This window comes from Sorex fumeus, unplaced genomic scaffold, assembly GCF_029834395.1.
Source record: "Sorex fumeus unplaced genomic scaffold, SorFum_2.1 ptg000054l, whole genome shotgun sequence".
NCBI lineage: Eukaryota > Metazoa > Chordata > Mammalia > Eulipotyphla > Soricidae > Sorex > Sorex fumeus.
Window position 1 is genome coordinate 29,677,208 of NW_026606111.1, and position 21,003 is coordinate 29,698,210.

At 48.3% G+C, this 21,003-nt stretch overlaps 2 protein-coding genes across 2 annotated transcripts in view; one reads left to right on the top strand and one right to left on the bottom strand.

Annotated features, from left to right (window-relative positions):
* FYN (FYN proto-oncogene, Src family tyrosine kinase) overlaps positions 1–21,003 on the bottom strand; it is a 121,614-nt gene that overhangs the window by 13,025 nt on the left and 87,586 nt on the right. The window contains exon 11 of the mRNA XM_056125010.1: positions 412–543. Coding sequence (XP_055980985.1) covers positions 412–543 — 132 coding nt within the window. The remainder of the gene's footprint in view (positions 1–411; positions 544–21,003) is intronic.
* LOC130033353 (serine/threonine-protein phosphatase PGAM5, mitochondrial-like) lies at positions 8,590–9,435 on the top strand. The gene has a single exon (XM_056125011.1). The coding sequence runs from the start codon at positions 8,590–8,592 to the stop codon at positions 9,433–9,435; it is 846 nt and encodes a 281-aa protein (XP_055980986.1).

Here is a 21,003-nt window from a genome sequence, read left to right on the forward strand (position 1 = left end):
ACCCGCAGAGAGAGCAGGTTCTGGCATCTTCCCGCCAGGTTTGCTCCGTGGGTCAGTGCTACTGTATAATCAAAAAGCACTGGGCACTTTGCTCTTGCCCAGAAGTGTCTGCAAAGTCTGTTTGGGAGAACATTCTGCCAGGAGCATTTTTGCCCTGGGAGCCGCTTCTATGGAGAGAGGAGTTTGTCCCTGCATTGGGGTGGGCTGAAGCACTCAGACCTGCTGCTAATGACATCCAGCCTGGCACACGGCTCCCGGGAGCTCTTCTTGCTCTAGGCTGGTGGCTCCCAGCTCTCCCTTTCTGGCTGAGGACCCATCTCCAAATTGCATACAGGGCTGAGAGCTGAGGATGGGGCTTAATGGCAAACTGGATGAGGTTTAGCCAATTGTGTGTGGGGGGGATACTCTTACCTGGGTACGGCACTCTGCCTTTGGTGACCAGCTCTGTGAGTAAGATTCCAAAAGACCACACGTCAGATTTGATTGTGAACCGCCCATACAGGGCTGCCTCGGGGGCCGTCCACTTAATGGGGAACTTTGCACCTGCAGAAAGAACACCTGGTTACTTGTTAGGCTGAGAACACCGGGGTCCCCTGGGAAGGGCGGGGACGAGGAAACCAAAGGAAATTGCTCTTCGGGGAACAGGTTAGGAGAGCAGGACAGGAAGAAGGGTACACAAGGACTGGACTAGGACTGACAGAGACTCAGGGTCTACAGCTGGCCCTGGGACCTTAACCACGTCCATCTACTGAAGGGGCCAGAGAGAGCTGGGGCACACGTTCTGCATGCTGGAGGATCAGGTTCTGCCCCTGGCACCACATGGCCTCTAGAGCAACATGCTCTGAGAAGTCCCTAAACACTGCTGGGTGTGGCCCCAAAACACAAAACAGTATTAAAAGCCTTTAATAGGCTGAACTTCAAAGCCCCTTAAAGCTCTGGCTTCTAGAACCTGAATCTGGGACCTCAAAGAACACCATCAGTTTGATCTAGGATACTACATTTTTGTTTGTTTTGGGGTCACATCTGGCAGTGTTCAGGGCTTATTCCTGGTTATAAACCCAGGAATTACTCCCGGAGGTCTTGGGGACCATATGGAATGCAGGAGATTGAATCCGGATCAGCCATGTGCAAGGAAATCAGCCTATCTGCTGTACCATCTCTCTGGCCATGTAGGATACTTTTTAAATTTTTTGGCCCCACTTTTTGATGACAGGTGTGTGGGGTGGTTACTTGGGGGTACTCAGTGGACCATGTGGTGCCTGGGATCGAGCCTAGGTCTTAGGCATGCAAAGCATGTGCTTAACCCTTTGAACTATCAGCCTGGCCTATGACACTAATTTTCATGTATTTTCTTTTGCTTTGAAATAAGACTGTATTTTAACAAATAGTTTTAAACCCCAGGGCTACTCTCACAAAGCCTTTGGCATATAGATGGCAGTTTCCTTTTATGAGGTGTGCTGAAATCAAATTGAACCACTGTGTTGCTTCCAGGGTGGAGACAAGTGGCCCATGTGTTGAAATGGTTCTATTTCCCCAAGGCCTCCTCCCACACCCACAGTGGACAGATGATTTCACTGCAGGCTACGTGCCTCCCCCAAGCTCTGCGCTCCCTCCAAGAACGGCCATGCTTTCATTCTGAGATGTTTTATTTTTACATCTATACTGTGCAGCCCTTTGCTTACCTCTCTGCCTTATTCCTATTGTCCAGGGAAAGTATTATGTGTGTTTTTAAAGAGAAATTTTATTCCAGTGATTGTCTTAGGAGACTGATTTCTCAAGATCAAGGAGCAAATGCGTACTAAAATCAACAGAATCTTTCCTCTCCAATTTCTTAAACCATTAAACAGATCTTCCTCCAATCCAAATTATGAGAGTGAAATTCACCTTGCTCTATGTAAAATTAGATGTGTGTACAGGGAATTAACATTGTTCAATGACCTGGACTCTCACACCTCAGACTCACCAATTCCAGGTATTTCACTGAACCAACTAAAGGAAAAACATAAGGAATTTTTATTACTGATGTAAATACGATATATTTAAAGATGTTAATTTTACTCAGGAACTCCTAAAAATACCATGCAAAGGCTGAAAAAACTTAGAAATTTTTATAGTCTCATCTACAAAAATTCACAATATACAAACATGGCAAATGACTAAAATCTCTAAATTAGCACAGTTTTAATAACCAGAGTATGATAAATTACAGCAATTAGATTTTTGCTTTAAATACAGTACATGATAACATCTTTAGCAAATCTATCCTGGCATTATCTGGCAATATAATTTTCCTCTCATCTCTTCTATGCCGGTGTGAAGTGAAATAAAAAAAAATCTCCTACTATTTCATTATGCGGCAGCTCACATTAACACTGAAAAAAAGAGACATTATTCTATAGTTCTCTTTTTCTCTTATGCAGCTATTTGTATTTAGCCAGATTTTTTTCATATTTTATTGTGCAGCTCTTAAAGCATAAATAATTATTTTTATCTGTTCTTAATGCTGCATGATTCCACACAAGGAATGATATTCTCTGAACAGCCATTCTGTTTTTAAAGTTTCTTTCAAAGCATTCTCCTCACCTTGGACTTGAGCATTCTGTTCACGCAGCTTTGGATTCTGGGCCTCTGGGATTAATGTGATAGATTTTCTTTAGCGTGAAGAGCAGACTTTGCCCTGAACCAAACCTCAGCAGGAGTTCTCTTATTTCCGAGAATTAAAGGTATATCAAATTCCTTCCTATTTAAATCATTTCTTGGGCCAAGTAACTTGGAAATCTATGTCCATCTCAGAAGCGAAGAGGACATTTTTTCTCTAGTGTTCAGACGAATCCAGTAAATAAAAAGAGGATGAGCAAAGGAGGATTTTTCTCCTCTTTTTTGAAATGGTGGTAAAGGTGTTAGCTTCTGACAGTTAATTACAAAACATTTGGACAAGGTCATTTTGGATTTTCTGAGGAGATTTTAAAACTCCAGTTAAAAAAAACAACCCTTAGGTGTCAACATATCAGCCAGCTATACTAATTTGTATTATTAGTTTCTCATTATATCATCTATTAGCAAGAATGATAAATACAGATCTTCAAAAATAAGTTAAAACAAAAACCACATAGATTGCCAACAGAAATTACATATATATGAGCTTTGACTTATTAATAGAAGCTGAAAGTCAGTCATTTTGTACAATTGTCTTTCCAAGATTTATACTTAACATATTTCGGAGGGGGGAAAATGAAGAATGTCTTTGTCTGACTTTACTCATTTTCTCTGTTAAAAACAGCAGCCATTGTTGACAAAAGATGTTCCTCTAAAGAGAATTTGTGTTTCCTTTTTTAAGGAAAGGAGCAGCAGTTAAGTTACAAATCCTTAACCCTTTTTCAAGTGAAAAGAAGAAATCTGATGCTCAGTCTTCTACTCAGTTCTCTACCTCTATTTTCCCTTCAGTTTGGTTTCCCCTCTCCTGGGGTGCAAAGGCAGATCAGAAATGAAGGAGTTTCTCTGGGTCTTAGGCAGGGGTCTTTGGAGAGAAGGCCACATACTCTCCACACCGCAGGCCCCACTCTATGCTCAAGGAAGTCTAGTATTCAATCTATACAACCCCACAGGGCTACCAGGAGCTCTCTCCTAGTTAGGCAGATACCATTCAATCATCAGCATCACATATGGTCCAGGAGGATGCCCAGGAGTGATCCCTGAGCACCTCCAGGTGTGGCCCTAAAACGAACCAAATAAAAAAAAGCCTGGAAGTTCCTCTAGAGTATAAACATTGTCCTTTCACTTACAAATCAACTTCTATTCCTACCAGATTTTCCCCCTGAATCTCAAGATGGGCATATAATTAGGTTCAGAGGTGTCATCTAAACCCATGTTTCTTTTAACTGTGGATCACAAAGCCAGAGAGGATTACATAACAGAATGTGGAGACTGGGGACAATCTTAAAAACTGTATTTTAAAATAAACTTCTTTTGGACTTCTAATCAGTAAATTATCATTCAAATATATTTGATTAGCTATGCAACAGATCTATTAAGAGGGTCACAAGAGGAGAAGGCTGTTCCAAACAGCCTGACAGGTAGAGAAGAGGAGCCCCTGCCATGAGACCACATATTATGTAACGAGCTGTCTCCTCTTAAATTTCTCCAGTTCAGGAGCAGGATTTTGATGCCAACACAAATGTCTCTCCCCTTCCCTTTATTGGAGATGTGGTAGATGACGCTGGAGGGATGGGGATCTGGACTGCCCAGGCATAGGCACTGGAGAGCATGGTAACATCATTCAGATAAAGGGGAAAAATAAAGGAATTTTCATCATCTGGCTTAAAAATTTTCCATGGAAAAACATACACAGTTAAGGAGAGTAAAGCAAGCCCAGAAGCCATGGTCTATATGGCTTTGAGCCCCAACATCTTTTCCCAGAATGTTTCCTCAGTGGTGTCTGCAGTGTAACCAGACTCCCTGGGAACACTCATTGCTGAAAGCTTGGCTGGGCGCCTGTCCCTGGGGCCCAGGTGTTAGAACCACTCTACAGGTAAGAGTCTCGCTGTACTTCAGTCATTTACTTCCCTGGGAGAGATCCCTCCCAGTAGCTTCAGTTAAATCACTCTCTGTGTTGAGTAAACATATCTGCTTTATTTATTGAGCAGTGCTGGAGATGGAGGTCAGGGCCTCGAGCATGCAAGGCAAGTACTCTACTGCATCACCACACATCCAGGGTCCCCATAACCAGTGTTTTATCTTTATTTTCTTTATTTTATTTTTGAGTCACACACAGGAGTGCTCAGGGCTTACTCTTGCCTCTTCTTAGGGATCACTTTTGGTGGTATTCAGTGAACCATGTGTGGTGCTGAGGATCAAACCAGGGTCGGCTGCATTCAAAGATGAGTGCTATCATTCCTGAACTATCTCTCTGGTTTCCATATGAATGTTTTGAATAGGAACTTCTTATATGCACCTCAATTCTGTCTCTCAATTCTGCTGAGGTGTGAAATGAAGAAGGGTCCTGAGCTCCATGTATCAAGGGGTCTCACTTTTTCTTTGGCTTCTACATATCTCCCAATTCCTGCACCTGAGTACCAGGTGGGTCCTCTCCTTGTTCCCGATCTGTACACTTTCCCCCTTAGCCTCTCCAAGGGAGGTCTGGGGTTGGGGTTCTCAGGTACCACATCCCAAATTCATCTTCCCCACAATTCTGCTCCTTTGTCAGATTTTGCTGCCTTCTGCCGCCCCCACTGAAGATACCAGCATGTGGAGGAGGATGCTGTCTCTATTTGTTTTCATCATTGTGTGCAGCTAGCAGCACAGTGCCTGCCTGGAGAAGGAGCAATAAATCCTTCTGAAAGCACCTCTGGTCTCTGCTGCTTTATCATTCTCCATATTTAGTCCATTTCATACCCCAGGATGTGTCCATTCCTCTTCCTCTTCCCTCTCCTCACTCTGGTCCTCATTTATTCACTGTCATCTGCCTGAACTCCTATAGTGACCTTCCACTTGAGCCCGCAGACACAATCTGGTCCTTGCTTTCAACTTGTCAGTATCTCCTTGCTTTCCTGGGATATTCCTCCCTAGCTCTAACCTCTCTGTTGAATTTCTCTGACTGAGCTGACGGGCTGCTGGGCCCTGGCGGTGGGCAGCATGTTCCCCCTGCTAAAAATCCTCTGCTCCAGCGTGAGTGTAACCTTCACAGGGAACTCTTTCCCCGAGCTCTAACACAGAGGCCAGTCCCCTTGCTCTGAGCTGCCAGAACATCTTGTGGTTCTTTGTGGTGTGACTATTCAAGGGTCATGAATCCATTTATTGCCCGAAGCTCATTGCTCTCAGTAGAATGAGAATGACAGAATGACCTGTCTGTCTACCAACAGCATGAACCGCCCCCCCCCCCCCCCCGCAAAAAAAGAAAAAAAGTCATGTCTTGGGGCAGCGGGAGGAGGGTCCAGTACTGAGCACAGAGGACCAGAAAAGAGGTGCTGAGTGAATGAATAAATAAAAGTCAATCATCGCCCTCTCTGTCTCCCACTGTGCCCCCCCCCTTCCAGGTTGAATAACCGGGCTTGTTGTGGAGCTTATGGTCAGCTTATGGTATTTTCCCTACTCTCTAGAGAGTCTATTTTTTTTCTCCATGACTAGTATCATGGTCTGACACCATCTAGATGCAGGCATAGCAACTGCCAACTACAGTAGAAAGCACCCGACACTCACCATGAAACTGGAGAACACCTGGAAAACTGTGTTTTCAGGGTCAAGTGGATGTATGCTCAGATTCTCTTCGGGTGGGGGTGAATCTCTGTGAGGCTCACAGAGCCCCACACTTTGCTCAGTTCACTGGGCCGTGAGGTTATATGAGCAGAAAGACAAGGTGGCCAGAGGTGCTGGGAACATACACAAAGAAAGAAAGGAGAAAATCCTTTCCTTGGGTCTGCTTAGTGACTAACTAGCTTTTTCTTTTAACTACAGGTGAACTCGATCATGCTTAAAATAAGCCACGTGAGCCTGGGAGAGGGCTCAAAAGGCGGGAGCTCCTGCTTCACCTGCGGGATTTCTGGGCACAACCCTGGCACCATGCAGTCTGCTGTGTACTACTAGGAGTGCCCCCCAAACCACAAACAAAGCAAAACTAAAGGGAGCTGAGAAACCATCCGTGTTGTAAGTGAAGAGAGACTGTGTCCATTAAACAATGCAAGCCTCCACCAGGCTGCTTTTCTTGCTGTCTTACTACCACATTGCTACTGCATTCTTCATGTGGCTGGCACTATTATTAGGGCTCAGGACAACAGGGAACCCAACCTCTGGCTGCCACAGGGCTTGCAGCTTAGTGTGGGAAGAAGATAAAACGAATGAGTGGCTATTACATACATGGCAGACAGTGACAAGTGCTCTGAAGAATAATAAAGCAGACGACAAGGATAGATCGTACGGGCTGTGCAAGGCACACCAAGGCTTTCACAGCCCGTCCCCAGTGTCGGGAAACCATTGAAACTTGTGAACAGAGGGGTGGTGACACCCCATCCCACCTGGCTCTTTTTCCTTGACCTTCATACTGGGTGAGCCTACATCATGACCACCAGGGCAACTTGGGAGGAGACAAACTGTGAAGAACAGGTTGATTTCTCAAAAGTAGAGAATCTCCACCTGCTTTTCAAGGACCCTCTGATCCAGTCAACATTAGCTCTTGCTCCCCAAACACACAGTTAGCCTAGTCTCATTTGCTGCTCCATAACCCGCACTCCTCATTTGGCAAGCCACACTAGCTTCTTTTCATTAGCTTGCTCAAAATGTCCTCTCTGCTTCCACCTGATAAACATAAAGCCCACTCAGTTCAATTCCCGCCCTTTCCAGGTCCAGCTGTCCTTGAGCTCTTGCAAACCCTTCGAGCTAATGCCCAAATAACTGATTAATGTTAACGGTGTCTTCCACCACACTAATACATGGAATGCCTCTGAGGGGCAAGCACCTGCTGACTGCCTTACACGAGAGAGTTAGATACCACTAACAACCCTGTTGTATAGATGAGAAAAATGAACCTGCAGAGAAGAAAAGACTGTGATAAAGGATGTGGGGAAACGGTGGAATTTCCACCAAGAGAGCCCCAGTGCTTGCTGTGTACTCAGCTGCCATGCCCCGTCTCCAACACATCTTTCGACTAGCTCCACCTACGCTCCCTTGAACAGAATGTTAATTCTGAGAGCGGGGAGACAATGTTTGACCCTTACATTTCCACACAGGGCCATGCCCAAGCCTGCTTAAACACCAACAGCTTTCACGGGCAAAAAAGAAGGTCAACCCAGGAATTTATCGAACCTGTCGATGGCCGAAGACATTCTCTTCCATTCCACAGATTAATCAAACTACAGAGAAAAGCGTTCCCACACTCTGCAGTGCTAGAAAACTGCTTGCATAGCTTTCTACCTCCTTTACAGGCGCGGGAATAAACTGATCTTCCCATACTCTGGGCTACGCTGACTCAGTGGCTCTTATATTTTCTTTTTTTTCTCCCCCCAACACACACACACACACACACACACACACACACACACACACACACACACACACACACACACACACTCTGTGGTGCTCAGGGAATCGCAACACCAGCAGCACGGGGGCAACACGTGATACCAGGGATCAAAACCACGGCTGGGGGTTTATGCCCCCCGCCCCCAACTACAAACACACACACACACACACACACACACACACACACACACAGTGGTGCTCAGGGAATCGCAATACCTGCAGCGCTGAGGCAACATGTGATACCAGGGATCGAAACCACGGCTGGGAGTTTATGCCCCCCGCCCCCAACTACACACAGACACACAGTCTCTCTCTCTCTCTCTCTCTCTCTCTCTGGTGTTCAGGGAATCACAACCCTGCAGTGTGGGGGCAACACGTGACACCAGTGATCAAACCCACGATTCCCCCCTCCCCCCTCGCCCCCCACGCAAAGCAAACGCTCAGTGCAATGCCACGCACCCGCAGGAAGCAAACGCGCACACAAGCGTGTCCCTCGCCACGCTCCGTCCCGGGCCCAGAGCGCCTGCGTGGCCGGTGCCGCGGTGCCGAGGAGCCTGCCGCGCCGCTGTGCCGCGCACCATGTCGTTCCGGCGGGTGCTGCAGATGGCAGCCTGCGGCCTGGCGGCGGGCTCGGCTGCCCTGCTCTTCTCCACCGCGGCCGTGGGCAAGTCCCACATGGGTGGGGATGCAGAGTTTTGGGGGGCCGAGGTGCCAGCGGCGAAGGCGGGATCCGGGTCTTCCGGGTACGGCGCCTGGGACCCCAACTGGGACCAGCGACACCCGCCGCCCCCGCCCCTCCTGCCAGGGGAAAGGGGCCTGGCGTCGGGCGACCGCGCCACGGCCAGCCGGCACATCTTCCTCATCCGGCACTCCCAGTACCACAAGGACGCCGACCTGGAGAAGGACCGCACCCTCACGGCCCTGGGTCGCCAGCAGGCCGAGCTGACGGGCCGCCGGCTCGCCAGCCTGGGCCTCAGGTTCAGTCAGATCGTGCACTCGTCCATGACCCGCGCCATCGAAACCACCGACATCATCAGCAAGCACCTGCCGGGCGTCCAGACAGCCAGCACCGACTTGCTGCGGGAAGGCTTCCCCGTGGAGCCCGACCCCCCGGAGCCCCGCAGCGAGTCGGAGGCGGCGCGGCTCTCCAAGGACCGGGCCCGCCTCGAGGCCGCCTTCCAGAACTACATCCACCGCGCCGACAGCCAGCAGCTGGAGGACAGTTACGAGATCTTCATCTGCCACGCGAACGTCATCCGCTACCTGGTGTGCCGGGCGCTGCAGTTCCCGCCCGAAGGCTGGTGCCGCCTTTCGGTCCGCAACGGCAGCATCACCCACCTGCTAGTCCGGCCCAACGGGCGGGTGGTGCTCTGGACCCTGGGGGACACGGGGTTCATGCCCCCCAACATCGTCACCCGCTCCTGAGGCTCGCCTGGGACCCAGCCTGGGGGTGGCCGCCTCCTCTTCCACCTCCCCCCCTAGGACAAGTCACCGGTGGAAGAGAAGAGAGACCTAAAGGCTGAGATGGCCCTGTACTTCCTTGTGGCCCAGGGTGGAGAGGGGAAAGAAAGGTTCAGCTCAGATCATTCCCTCTCGCTTTTTTCCTACCTGCACGTCCCCAGGTGGGGGTTTAAGGAGGCATTAATCGGGGATGGACAAAGGCCATCGCTGCTGGGTCCTTACACGGAAGGTCATGGTCACGGCTAGTCATTGGCAAAACCTGTCAGCACGGGAGCTGTGGAGGAGTGAAGCCAAGCTCCATTGTAGAGTCTTTCTTGTTAGCACACCGCTATCACATCAATATTTCTTTTAGATGCTCCTCCACTGGCTGTCTGCTTTGAAAACCAATTTCACACTCCAAAATGAGGGTGCCTTGTGGCTGGTAAACCTGCACTCAGCAACGGTTTGGGCCTTTTCAGCCCAAACACAGGAGTACCTGGGCAGGTGAGAGGGAGACACAGTGACCAGGAAGAGGCCTGCTGGGATAAAATGTCTGGCAGCTCAATCTTAAGGTTGCTTCTTAAGTAGTTGGAATTATCAGTGCCATAATAGTCAATATGACTGTAAACATGTGACCCAGAGTATAATAATTAAATTTAAAAAATGAGTTTGCTGGGGAGGCAGGGTGATAGGTGAGAGGAAAGCTTGGGACAGAGATGGAGAGACGTTAACTGGTGGTGCGTTTGGAGTTGGAACCCTATTTCTGGAACTCTGTTACTAACAGCATTGTAAATCATGGGGCCTAACTAAGAATTCAGAAAAAAAAATAATGGTTATGATATTTAGACTTGATGTGTCCATCCCAAGTGTTAAATTAGGAAAACTATATAATTTCCATGAAGTAGCTTTGAATATTTTCTTCAATCAGTGCAACTAGCTGGAAGGGCTGATCCATTTCTCTATCAAGTTTGGAAATAATTAAAAAATAAAATTTTATCAGTTTAAAAAAAAACAGTGCAAAGCTTGAGCTCTAGTCTTGAGCTCTCGCTCTCTGATTTTTAAATGGACACATGGTGATCAGCTAAATTCCATAAATCAGGAATGAAGACAGGCTCATCCCCATTCCTAGGCCCAGTGCAGGTCATCTGCCTCTAATGGCAGGCCAGTCACCTCAGAACACAGTTCTTGTTTGATCAGAGGTTTAATGTACTTTATATATTAGTCCAGTGCGTTTCAAACAGTGTTTCTGACTGTGGCCTCTTTCTGACCTTGTTTCCTTCCTGTCCTACAGGTTAGGCCATTAGTCTCATGCTGTGAGGTATGGCCCTCCCTTACCCCCCATTTATTTATACAATTTTCACCAGTGGCCCATTGGAATATATATCCTGAGGACCACAGCAGGCCATTCTGGCCTCTGGTTGAGAAATACTCCTTTAGATGATGGCAGGGCCGTTTCAGATGCCCAAATGCAGAGTGCAGACACTTTCACCCCACATTTACCTCCTGCCCTGAACTGTACATTAGGTAGCCTGAAAATGAGGAGCAAATACTCTTAAGAGACAAAGCACAGGGGTCTACCTCTGGGCTGAGCTGGGCCACAGGGGTCACTGTGGAAGGCGGGTGCAATTAAATAGGGGAGCAGCTTCAGACTGGGATACAGCCGGCTTGTACACAGGACTGAGTGAGGTGTCTCCAATGGAAGCATTCTCTATTCTCAGCTCCTGGTGTGTATGTCAGGTGGAAAGTCAGCAGGTAAGTTTGTGGTGAAAATGGCATGATTGACATAAGGGAGCTAATACAATATCTGACCCTGTAACAATGTTTGAACAGTCAGCCAAGGTTCTCCAAACTGAGAAGAAAAAGACAAGGTAGAAAACCCAGTACATCCATCAGTCCATCACTGAGAACTTCCTGAGCATTCATTCATTAATAACTCTCCAGTTCAGTGGGAAGCACCCTAAAAAGAACCAAGCACACGTCACCTCCTGTCCTAAACCTTCCAAGGCAGCTGGGAGGATAGCACACAGGTACAACCAAAGGCCAGCTACTCTATAGTGCTAACTCAGAAGGCCGGGGATAGAGGAAGTAGCTACCTGGGTAGCCTGAGTGACAAGTTCAGGTGCTTGGGTGAGGGAGCCATGATTCTTCCTGGATGAGGCTCAGGCCAGGATGGATCTGGGTGTGGCCACACTCACATTTCCAGCCCTAGGTGGAGTGCTGACTATTGAGCCTTTTCATTTTTTAAAACTTCCTGGTGCCCAGGCCAATTCCACAACCCAGTCTCAGAACATATCCCCTCTGGCTTAAAACTGGGCCAAGGTGGAGACGGCCAAGCCAGCGCAGGCTAAAAGAAGCCAAATCCTTCCTGCAGAGAATACAAATGGTGCCCTGATTGCATTTCCTGGAAGAAAGGCATTAGCATCAACAACAGATACTGTTTTCTGAACCAAAGGTCCATCTAGAGCCCTCTTTAATTTCAAATCTACAAATTCTGCAAATTACTGCACCTAGTATTAAGTAATGTGAAGTACTTCCATTTTACAACTACCCTGGGGAATAAAAGAAAATTATAAATTCTGCCAACATCGGGAAGCTGATTACACTGGGGCAAGGAGGGGTGACGAAGCAGGACCAGGACAGGATATCCTGGGAAGGAGGTAAAATCAAAGCTGACCTGACCTGGAACTTGGTGGTCATTCAAACAAAACAATGACTTCAAACCCAAGAAAATCTGGCAAAGCACAACTCAGAATTTTCACACCCAGGTCAAAGAAATGACTTTCGAATTTTCCAAGTAAGCCTTGAGTGATAGAATTGTGCGATTTCCAGTTATTCCTGAAGACACATTCTGATAAAATATCCACTTAAAGCCATAAGGTTTTAGCAACACATTAAAAAAAAAACATGAGAAAAGTAAATGATGCGGTGATGGATGGAGAGGGTATTTCATCTGAAACACTCAGTAGTGAACAGGGAGTCTGAGGAGCACAGAGATGGGAGGGAGGGAGGGAGGGAGGCCAATCCACCAGGGAAATGGGTGGAGGGGGGTCAAGTCAGCCAACGGAGACAAGAACCAGGAACCAGAGGCAGGGCCTGATCAGACTGTGAAGCCAAGAGCTGATTAGCCAGGCGAGGACCCAGGGTTCTGGGTGTGTTGTGGCTGAGTCTGTGGGAAGATTCAGGCTGAAGGGGGTGAGAATAGTTCACAGGGACCAATTTGGACCATGCAGCAGATGCTAGAAGGCCCACCAGTGGGCATTAAAAACCAAATTGCAAGGGTTGGAGAGATGACACAGGAGGTAAGGCTCTCACTTTACACACAACTGACCCAGGTTTGATGGCCTGGGTCCAAGGATATGGGTCCAAGTCCCTCGGGGTGAACCCTGTGTAGAGAGGCAGGGGTAAGTCCTAAGCACAAGTGAGAGAGGCCCCCCAAATGAAACCATAACCATCTCCCCTACCCCACCCTGTCAGTTAAATCAGGATCAAGTAGAGGACTGAAGGGAGCAGATGGTGACTGTGTGTGTGTGTGTGTGTGTGTGTGTGTGTGTGTGTGTGTGTGTGTGACAGGTTGGACTGATTCCTTGGCACACATACTGGGTGGCCAGAGGTAAGGGAAGGAGGTCCTGGCTGCCTGCTTCTCCCTACCATCCTACCACAGATGACCAATGATAACTCATTAACTGGCAACACCAAAGTCAAAAATGTCATTTTGATCTAGTGACTCTCAGGAAGGAAATCTAAGAAGCATTGAGGGGATCTGGTATCAGTGGGAAGTGTCTGGGGGAGAGGGAGCTGAGGGGGCTATCTCGGGTGAAACAGGAATCCTGCTTGGTTCTGCATGATAGCAAAGTCCTGAATAACTGCAATGACCCGGCTTCTCAAGATCCCCAAAGTGAGTAAGAATTCTCTTTTGGTGATGGTGGGGAGCCTCCTGAAGTGTGCTCAGGGGGTCCCAGGCCCGGTCCCTGCAATATCTGGCCAACTGGGTGGATGGTTTAGTGGTAGAACCAGAGGACTTGGTGCTGCTCCAGCCCTGCAGTGCCTTGGGTTACCTGGAGCAACCCAAGGATTCAGGGCCACACTCAGCAATGCTCTGGGTACTGAAGTCTGAACTTGGCAATATTGGCTGGCGGTGCTTAGGGTAGTTCAATTGGTGGGTGGCAAGGATTTGGTACTATTAGAACCCTGAAGTGTTGGGGTCACCCAGGCCACCCAGGCAGTGTGTAGGACCCCCAGGACGATACCTAGCAGTATCCAGGGGCAGGGGCATGGAACAGGGGTCAGTTGCATGCAGTGCAAATACCATAACCCTTTGTGCTCCTTCCCTAGCCCGTGTTTGTAAACTTTCTATGCAGGAGGAAAGGCAAGAGGAGCCAGGTTACAACATTTGGGGCCATGTGTGCACTGAGTGTATGTAGCAGTGGGCAAGGACTCGACCCTGGTCTTAAATAAGGCATCTGGAGTGCAGCTCAACAGAGCAATCACTTCAGGAATCCAGCTCTGCTCTCCCCATCCCCAGGGTACTGAGCTAGGCACAGGCAAGCATGGGCGGTGGGGGTGTGGCTTGGAACTAACTGGCTGCCACGATAAGAGGGAGAGAGTGAGCACTGACAGCAAAGCACCACTCTGGGGCTGCTTTTCTAAACTGTTGTACCACTCCTTTGCGTGTGCTTCTGGGGGAAACCGACACAACGCAGCTACGCATTCTTTGGCTGGAAGAAAGGGAGAATTTGCATCTCAGGGCAGTCTTTATGGGCCGGGCCTGTCCCCGAGTATCCAGATGCTACCAGAGCAGGAGCTCCTTTCTGCAGCAAAGCAAGACGCGGCCATGGAGTGACAGCTCTGATGTTTGATGGCAGACTGCAGTTCCTATTTACACACTTTGGAATCACAGAGGGGGACCATCTGCTTCCTTCTTGCTGATTACTCGGAAACGTGAGGTCTACAGCCCAGGGTCTCTGCTCTTGACCATTTCAAAACAACACAAAGGAGAAAGAAATGCCCACCCCTAGTATAAAACAGCGAGAGGGGCAAGGGATGGGATGCGGTGAATGCTCGGTGAAGGCTCGGGGTGATCTGCTCCCTCCTGCCAGGCTGCGTGAGCGAGCAGGAGAAGGAGCGGAGAGGAAACCCACCAACAGTTTTCATCCTAAGAGAGCCTGGGGGTGGGCGAGTGATTGGATGTCCCCTTCCTTTCCGCTGTAATGTGCAGCCCTTTCCGGGAGGAAAAGGACCCGTCTCCCTATCTCTGGCAGTCCACCCTCACCGTTAACCCGCGGATAAACAAAGAGTCTCTCTCGGAAATGCCCGTGGAAGCCAGGGAGCTGGGAGCTGCAGAATACAAATGAAGGCGCTTGGCAGCCGGGATGGAAATATATACCCAACTCGGGATCGAGGGGGCTTGATTCGAACCAGGCTGGGGGCAGTTTGACAACTCCCATCCTGGGCAGGGGCGGGGCGATCCGCAGAGTTATATATGCACCCCTCTTTCCGTCCCCCCTCCCCCCCCCTTGCCCTTCCAACTGCCCCTCCAGATTGCTGATAAACTCTGAAGCCAGGCCCAGGGTGCTGCATGGTCCGTCAGAACCAACCAGCTTCCTGCTCAGAACCTAAAACAATGGCCGCAGTGGAAAAGGTTTGCTTTTTGTTAGAAGATTTGCTTCTTTAGCATGGGAAGAATAACTGAAAGGACCCCTCCCCCACCCACAACATTTGCAGTTCAGGTCAAAACACCCTGTGTGGAAACAGCAATCCTGCTGCCGACAGAGAACAAGAAAAGCATGTGTCAAGGTGGGGGTGGCAGAGGGTACAGGGGAGGGGTACAGGGGAGGAGGGGCGGGCATCTCATGGATCAGCCTTGATTAGCCACGGGATTACCGGGCCTCCGAAGAGGCTGATTAATAATTCTGCTGCAGTTCTTGAGCTGAGAAGCGCCTGGCTTTCTGAGTCTGATAATCCCCAGTCATTGTAATACAAAGGAAGGACAGGAATTGAATTCACAGTTCTGAATTGTGAGATTCGGGAATTTGAAAGAAACAGGCATTCCCTTCTTCCTGACTGTGTTTGTCAACCTAGCTGCTTGCTTGTTTGTGTTAAATGGCTACTGTGCTTTTTTGAATCCAAAATCTGATTATATTTAATTAGTACAGGCATCTGGGATTTCTAATACACAAAGAGTTATTAAAGTAACAAATCTTTCTAAAATATGTTCTCCATGAAAGAATGTGTTAATTTATGCAGTAACAATTTTTTTAACATGAAATAATTAACATGAAAACTGCAACAATTATGAATTCTTCCTAGTCTAATTTATAAGTGAATTTTCCTCCAGACAATAATCTATTCAACTTAAACTCTCAGTACTGGGAGCATTTGAACAGACACATTTTTCTTCTTCTATTTAATCTACAAACCTCAATTTACAGCACGTCTTATTCAAAGTTCCAAATGTCCGTATTTCTATGTGCATTCCAAAGACCCAAAGGTTAAACTGCCCTGACAGAACAATGTTCCTGTCCTTAGACTGGAAAAACAAAGGCAGAAAGATTCCTCTGAAGGCTAAGCAAAGATCATATTTCAGTCTTTGTGATGTGGGGTGTGTGTGTGTGTGTGTGTGTGTGTGAGAGAGAGAGAGAGAGAGAGAGAGAGAGAGAGAGACAGGGTGGGAGGGAGGGAGGGGAAGGAGGGGAAAGAGTGGGAGTGAGAAAAGAGAGAGAGGAAGAGGGAGGGAGAGAGAGAGAGAGAGAGAGAGAGAGAGATGGCTATCTAAACAGATATCAAGTTAACTGCCGCCAGCAGGGAGGGGGGAGGAGCATATAATACAGCACTTTCTCCTGATCTCTCCCAGCACCATGTTTATTTCCCAAATGAGACAGCAAAGGCTCAGTGAGGCTGGAGCTCAGTCAAAATCCATGACCAGCACATGGCAATAACAGGATCTGAATGCGGCTTACCTAGTCCCAAAGCTCCTGTGCTTCCCATGACCCATAAGACAATCTTGCCATGCGCAGGGAACACTGGTAGAGCCAACACCCCTTTCTGGAGGTTCCTGTGGCCCCAGTGGTATCTGAGTCCCGGAGGGAACCACATACATTGCATAGAGAGCAGAGAGCATATCTGGGAATGCTGGCAGTGGTTCTGCCTATTTGCATGGATGTAACAAAATCTTTATTAAATAGTTACTAGGTGTTCTGGGCTATGAGGGCTTTGTGCTGATGCAGAAAAGCAGTGAGATTGGGTCAACAGTCACTGGGGAGCAAGACTGCAATAGTTCTCCTGCACAGGTGTGCCAGACACCTCCATGGAGGGATGCGCTGAGGTGCCCATTTGGATATTCCAAGTTGACAAAATTAAGGGGGGCAGCCTGGAGGCAGGGGCAGTTGCCAATGGAAAAGGTAAATTTGAGAAGTCTGGTGGAGAATGGGGAGTCCACAGCTGGCTCTCAGCTGGGCTCTGGGCACAGTTGCAGCCTGGGGGCATGCAGGTAAAATCAAGAGGTGACTTTTAGCCCAGGTAAACAGCTAGATATAAAACAATAAAAAAGCATGTTTCTAAAAAAAAAAAATTTTTTTTTTTAGATGGAATCCTTTTTTAGCGCCTAATGAGGTTTTCCCTTAAAAAACTATTAGGGGCCCAGAAAGATGGTACAGGAGTTAAGGTACATGCCTTGCCTGGGGCTGACCTGCCTAGATCCCCAGCATAACATGGTCCCCTGAACATTACCGGGTGCAGCCTGGAGGCTTCCAGGGTGGGGTGGGGTAATCCAGGTCCCATAGGGCCCTTGTAGCACCATGTCCTTAGGCCCTTGCATTGAACTGCAATCGCAGCTGGCCAAGAATCACCAGGGCTGGCTACCCAGACCTCCTGAGCACTGCTACAGAGACCTCCTCTCCTACATTTTTTAGGTGAGAAAATAAAGAGCCCTGTTCAAGGGAAATGCCTGTCAACTCTAAAGCTTAAATTATAAGAATGGTTTTAAATTTCATAACTCTAAAAGAGCCTTTCTAGACAGCCCTTTTAATACACTCATTCTGGGAGATATTCGTGTTCATTATTTCCATTTTACAGATGATAAAAATGAGGCTCAAAAAATGTTAAAGTGGTTTCCTGGGGTCACCAAGTACCTAAGTGACGGAATTGGCTCAAAATCTGGTGTCCCAGTCTCTGGCTTCAGGCTCTCTCTCTGTCTGACCAGGCTGTCTAAGGAGCCTGGGTGGAAATATAACCCCTGTAACTCACACAGCTACCGTGTATTTTTACCTTTCAAGATGGGCCCAGGGAATAGCACAGCAGCTGAGAATACCAGCTGGGCAAGTGTATGGTCCCAAGTCTAAATCACCGTGTTCCACAAGCCCTCAGGGTGACCCTGGCTGCCTGCAGCGTGCGATCCGAACACCACCTTGAGTGAGCATCCTTCCACATCACCACATGCCCACACTGAGTGGGCATGGAAATCAAGTGGTGCAATGAAAAGGATCATGAACCTCTATGCGCACCTCACCGAGTATGCAGAGTTCGAACCTGCGCTGTGTACATCCTGGACAACTGACACTCCCCCCCTCTTCCCCAATAACACACTCGAAGAGAGTGGGGGGAATAAAATAAAACCACAACTAGAACCAGACAAACAGAAACAAAGGCCTGCAAGTTTGCCTTGCCAAGTCTGCACGCCTTGCCAAGTGGGATGGTCACACAATGATGCGATGGCCCCATGACACGGAAGGTCTCCTGGGCATCAAGCATGCTGGCCACAGGCTGTGACGCACCAGGAACATGCCCCATGTGTGAGCCCTGCAAATGCCTCCAGCGGCTCCTCTCTGATCCCGAACTGGAAATCCAGTAGAATCCCCACGCCATGATTGTCGACATCACAGAGCACAGCCCAGCGACAGATAAGAAGGAAGCATGGGCATGCCTGAACCCTGAGTTTGATTCCCAGCACCTCCCAGTCCCCTGAGTGCTGTTGGGAGTGGCCCCCCAAAGAAATACACAAAAAAGAGCCACAGGTCTGCACTTTGAAAGAATGACTCAACCACTACCCAGCTGTGCATGAGACACACCCTAGCTGGAACATGTGGAAGGGATCTGGGATGGGCACACAATGATGCGATGGCCCCACGACACAGAAGGTCTCCTGGGCATCAAGCATGGTGACAAGGAGCAACATGGGTGAGTCCTGGCAACGAGAAATAAAAAGCCAGACACGATGGAGTACACACACCATGTGATTTTTTTGCCATCAAGTCCAATTACAGGCAAAGGAATCCAGTGAGAGGAGTATAGACAAGACAGTTGATACCTTGGTGGGGTGGGGGTAATGGGTGGAAAAGGGGAAGTCTTTTTTGGGTACCAGCAGTATCCTGTGTCCTCACTCTATGTGTCCACAGAAGCAAATCATTCTAATGCATACACCAGGTCTATCTGAATTTGTGATGTATTTTTTAGGGTTTTGGGAGCCACACATGGGTTACGCTCAGACCTGCGCTCAGGGGACTATTATGCAGTGCTAGGGATCAAAACAGATACACAACAAGTGTCTTGAGCCCTGTACTATCTCACTGGCCCTGAACTTGTTAGGTTGAAATCAGTATCAGTTTGCACAGTCTGCACAGAATTTCCTTAAAGCTTATGAAGAAAAGACAAGACATCACACCTCTCTGACATTCTTCTGGGGCTTCAGGGTTGTGTGTATGAGTTTTGAAGGAGCTGATGCAGGAGGGCTGAGTCTTACAAAGCTTGGAGATGGCTTCCCGCGGCTGGTGAGGACATATGAGGGCAAAGAGCAGGTTGCAGACCCCTCTGAGACTCCGGGTTGGGCCAGGGAGGTGGCTATGATTGGGATAGTTGAGTGGTGGGGAGTGCTGGGAGGTGAGGATCTGAGGGAACCAGGAGAGAGAACCCCAACTGACCTCTCTGACATTGGACATCTCACTTGGATTTAACACCGAGACTACCCTGAGTGCAACAGATTCCAGTCCAAACTCCCCCTTTCTCTCAAAATAAGACCTTCTTGATTCTGCTGTTGACAGCTCTACTCTGCTTACTCTCATTTGCCTGTTTGGGAATTACCTTGATTCCTCAACCCTCCCCCGCCCCCCCACCAGCTTCCTTTCCCAAATAGTGTATATCTTTCCACTGCATTCAGAATCTGTTCTTGCATTGATTCATTCCCTAAGAATACAATTCTTGTACCAGAACTAATGACAAGAGTCTTTAAATGTACTGATTATATGTGCTGGGCACTCTGCTGAACACTTTATCTGTAACTGTTACATTTCATCTTTGAAAAATTAAAGCACAAAGCCCGTCAAATCTATGGCAATTTTACAGAGAACCAAACCAAGGCATGGAAAGGTCTGCCTGCCCAAAGCCTGGAGCTGATCAGTGACAGAGGTGGGTTTCAAATCCCCTTATCTGACATCACAATATTCCTGTACTTCTTGCTTGCTGATGGACCCGGTGTTTCCTTCTGACAGTAACTCCAAGCAAAGCCCCTATCACAGACAAGGCACCCAGTAACTGGCAGTTTGCTTCACTTAAACATCTTGATGGACAGAATTTAGCAAAGGGTTTATGACTCAAAGAAAATTGATTGGGGCTGGAGTTATAGCACAGCAGTAGGGCGTTTGCCTTGCACATGGCCAACCCAGGTTCGATTCCCAGCATCCCAGCATCCCATATGGTCCCCTGAGCACCGCGAGGAGTAATTCCTGAGTGCAGAGCCAGGAGTAACCCCTGTGCATTGCCGGGTGTGACCCCCTCCAAAAAAGCAAAAAAATACCCCAAAATCAAAGAAAATCGATTGTCTCTAATGGAGGGAGGAAAACCAAATAATTTCCATTTGCTTCTAGAACACTGTCTGTCAAGAACCACCCTTCTACACTCCGGGTCTGGTCTTGACCTTCATCTTCACATGGGGTTTCTCCTTTAAGTCAGAGGGTGGAAGGAGCATAGGAAGGGCTAATTCTAGGCGGGCCTATGTCCTGGGAAATGCTACACACTTGGCAGGGGCAGACATGTCCCTGTGTCTACAAAAGAGAAACAACTGCACTGAAATACAATGATCACTCATAGTCCTAAAACATATGCACACATGGTTTTGGAGCCCACCCATTTCCAGGATCAGGATGCAGCTTGGGGAATCTGACTTTCAGCAGTATTGGGCTGTCAGGAGGCACTGACTCTTCCCCACAGAAGCCCCCTCTCCTCCTCCCCAGCCCCCGCACACAGACACAGACACAGACACAGACACAGACACAGACACACACACACACAGATATCGAGCATGCCTGCCCTCCACAGAGCCCACTGGTGGACATAACAAGCCCTTTCTACCTGGAAGAAGCCTTTTACAAACAGGTGGTATGTCCCAGAACTATAAAACAAAGGCCTTCCCAATTCCCTCATACTGGCACAATAGAAGGTCCCTCTTAAAACGTTTTCTACAAGGATTGGAGAGACAGTATGGGATCAGGTGCTTGCCTTGCATGTGGCTCACCCAGGTTTGATTCCTGGCACCACTTTATGGTCCTACCAGGACAGATCCTTGAG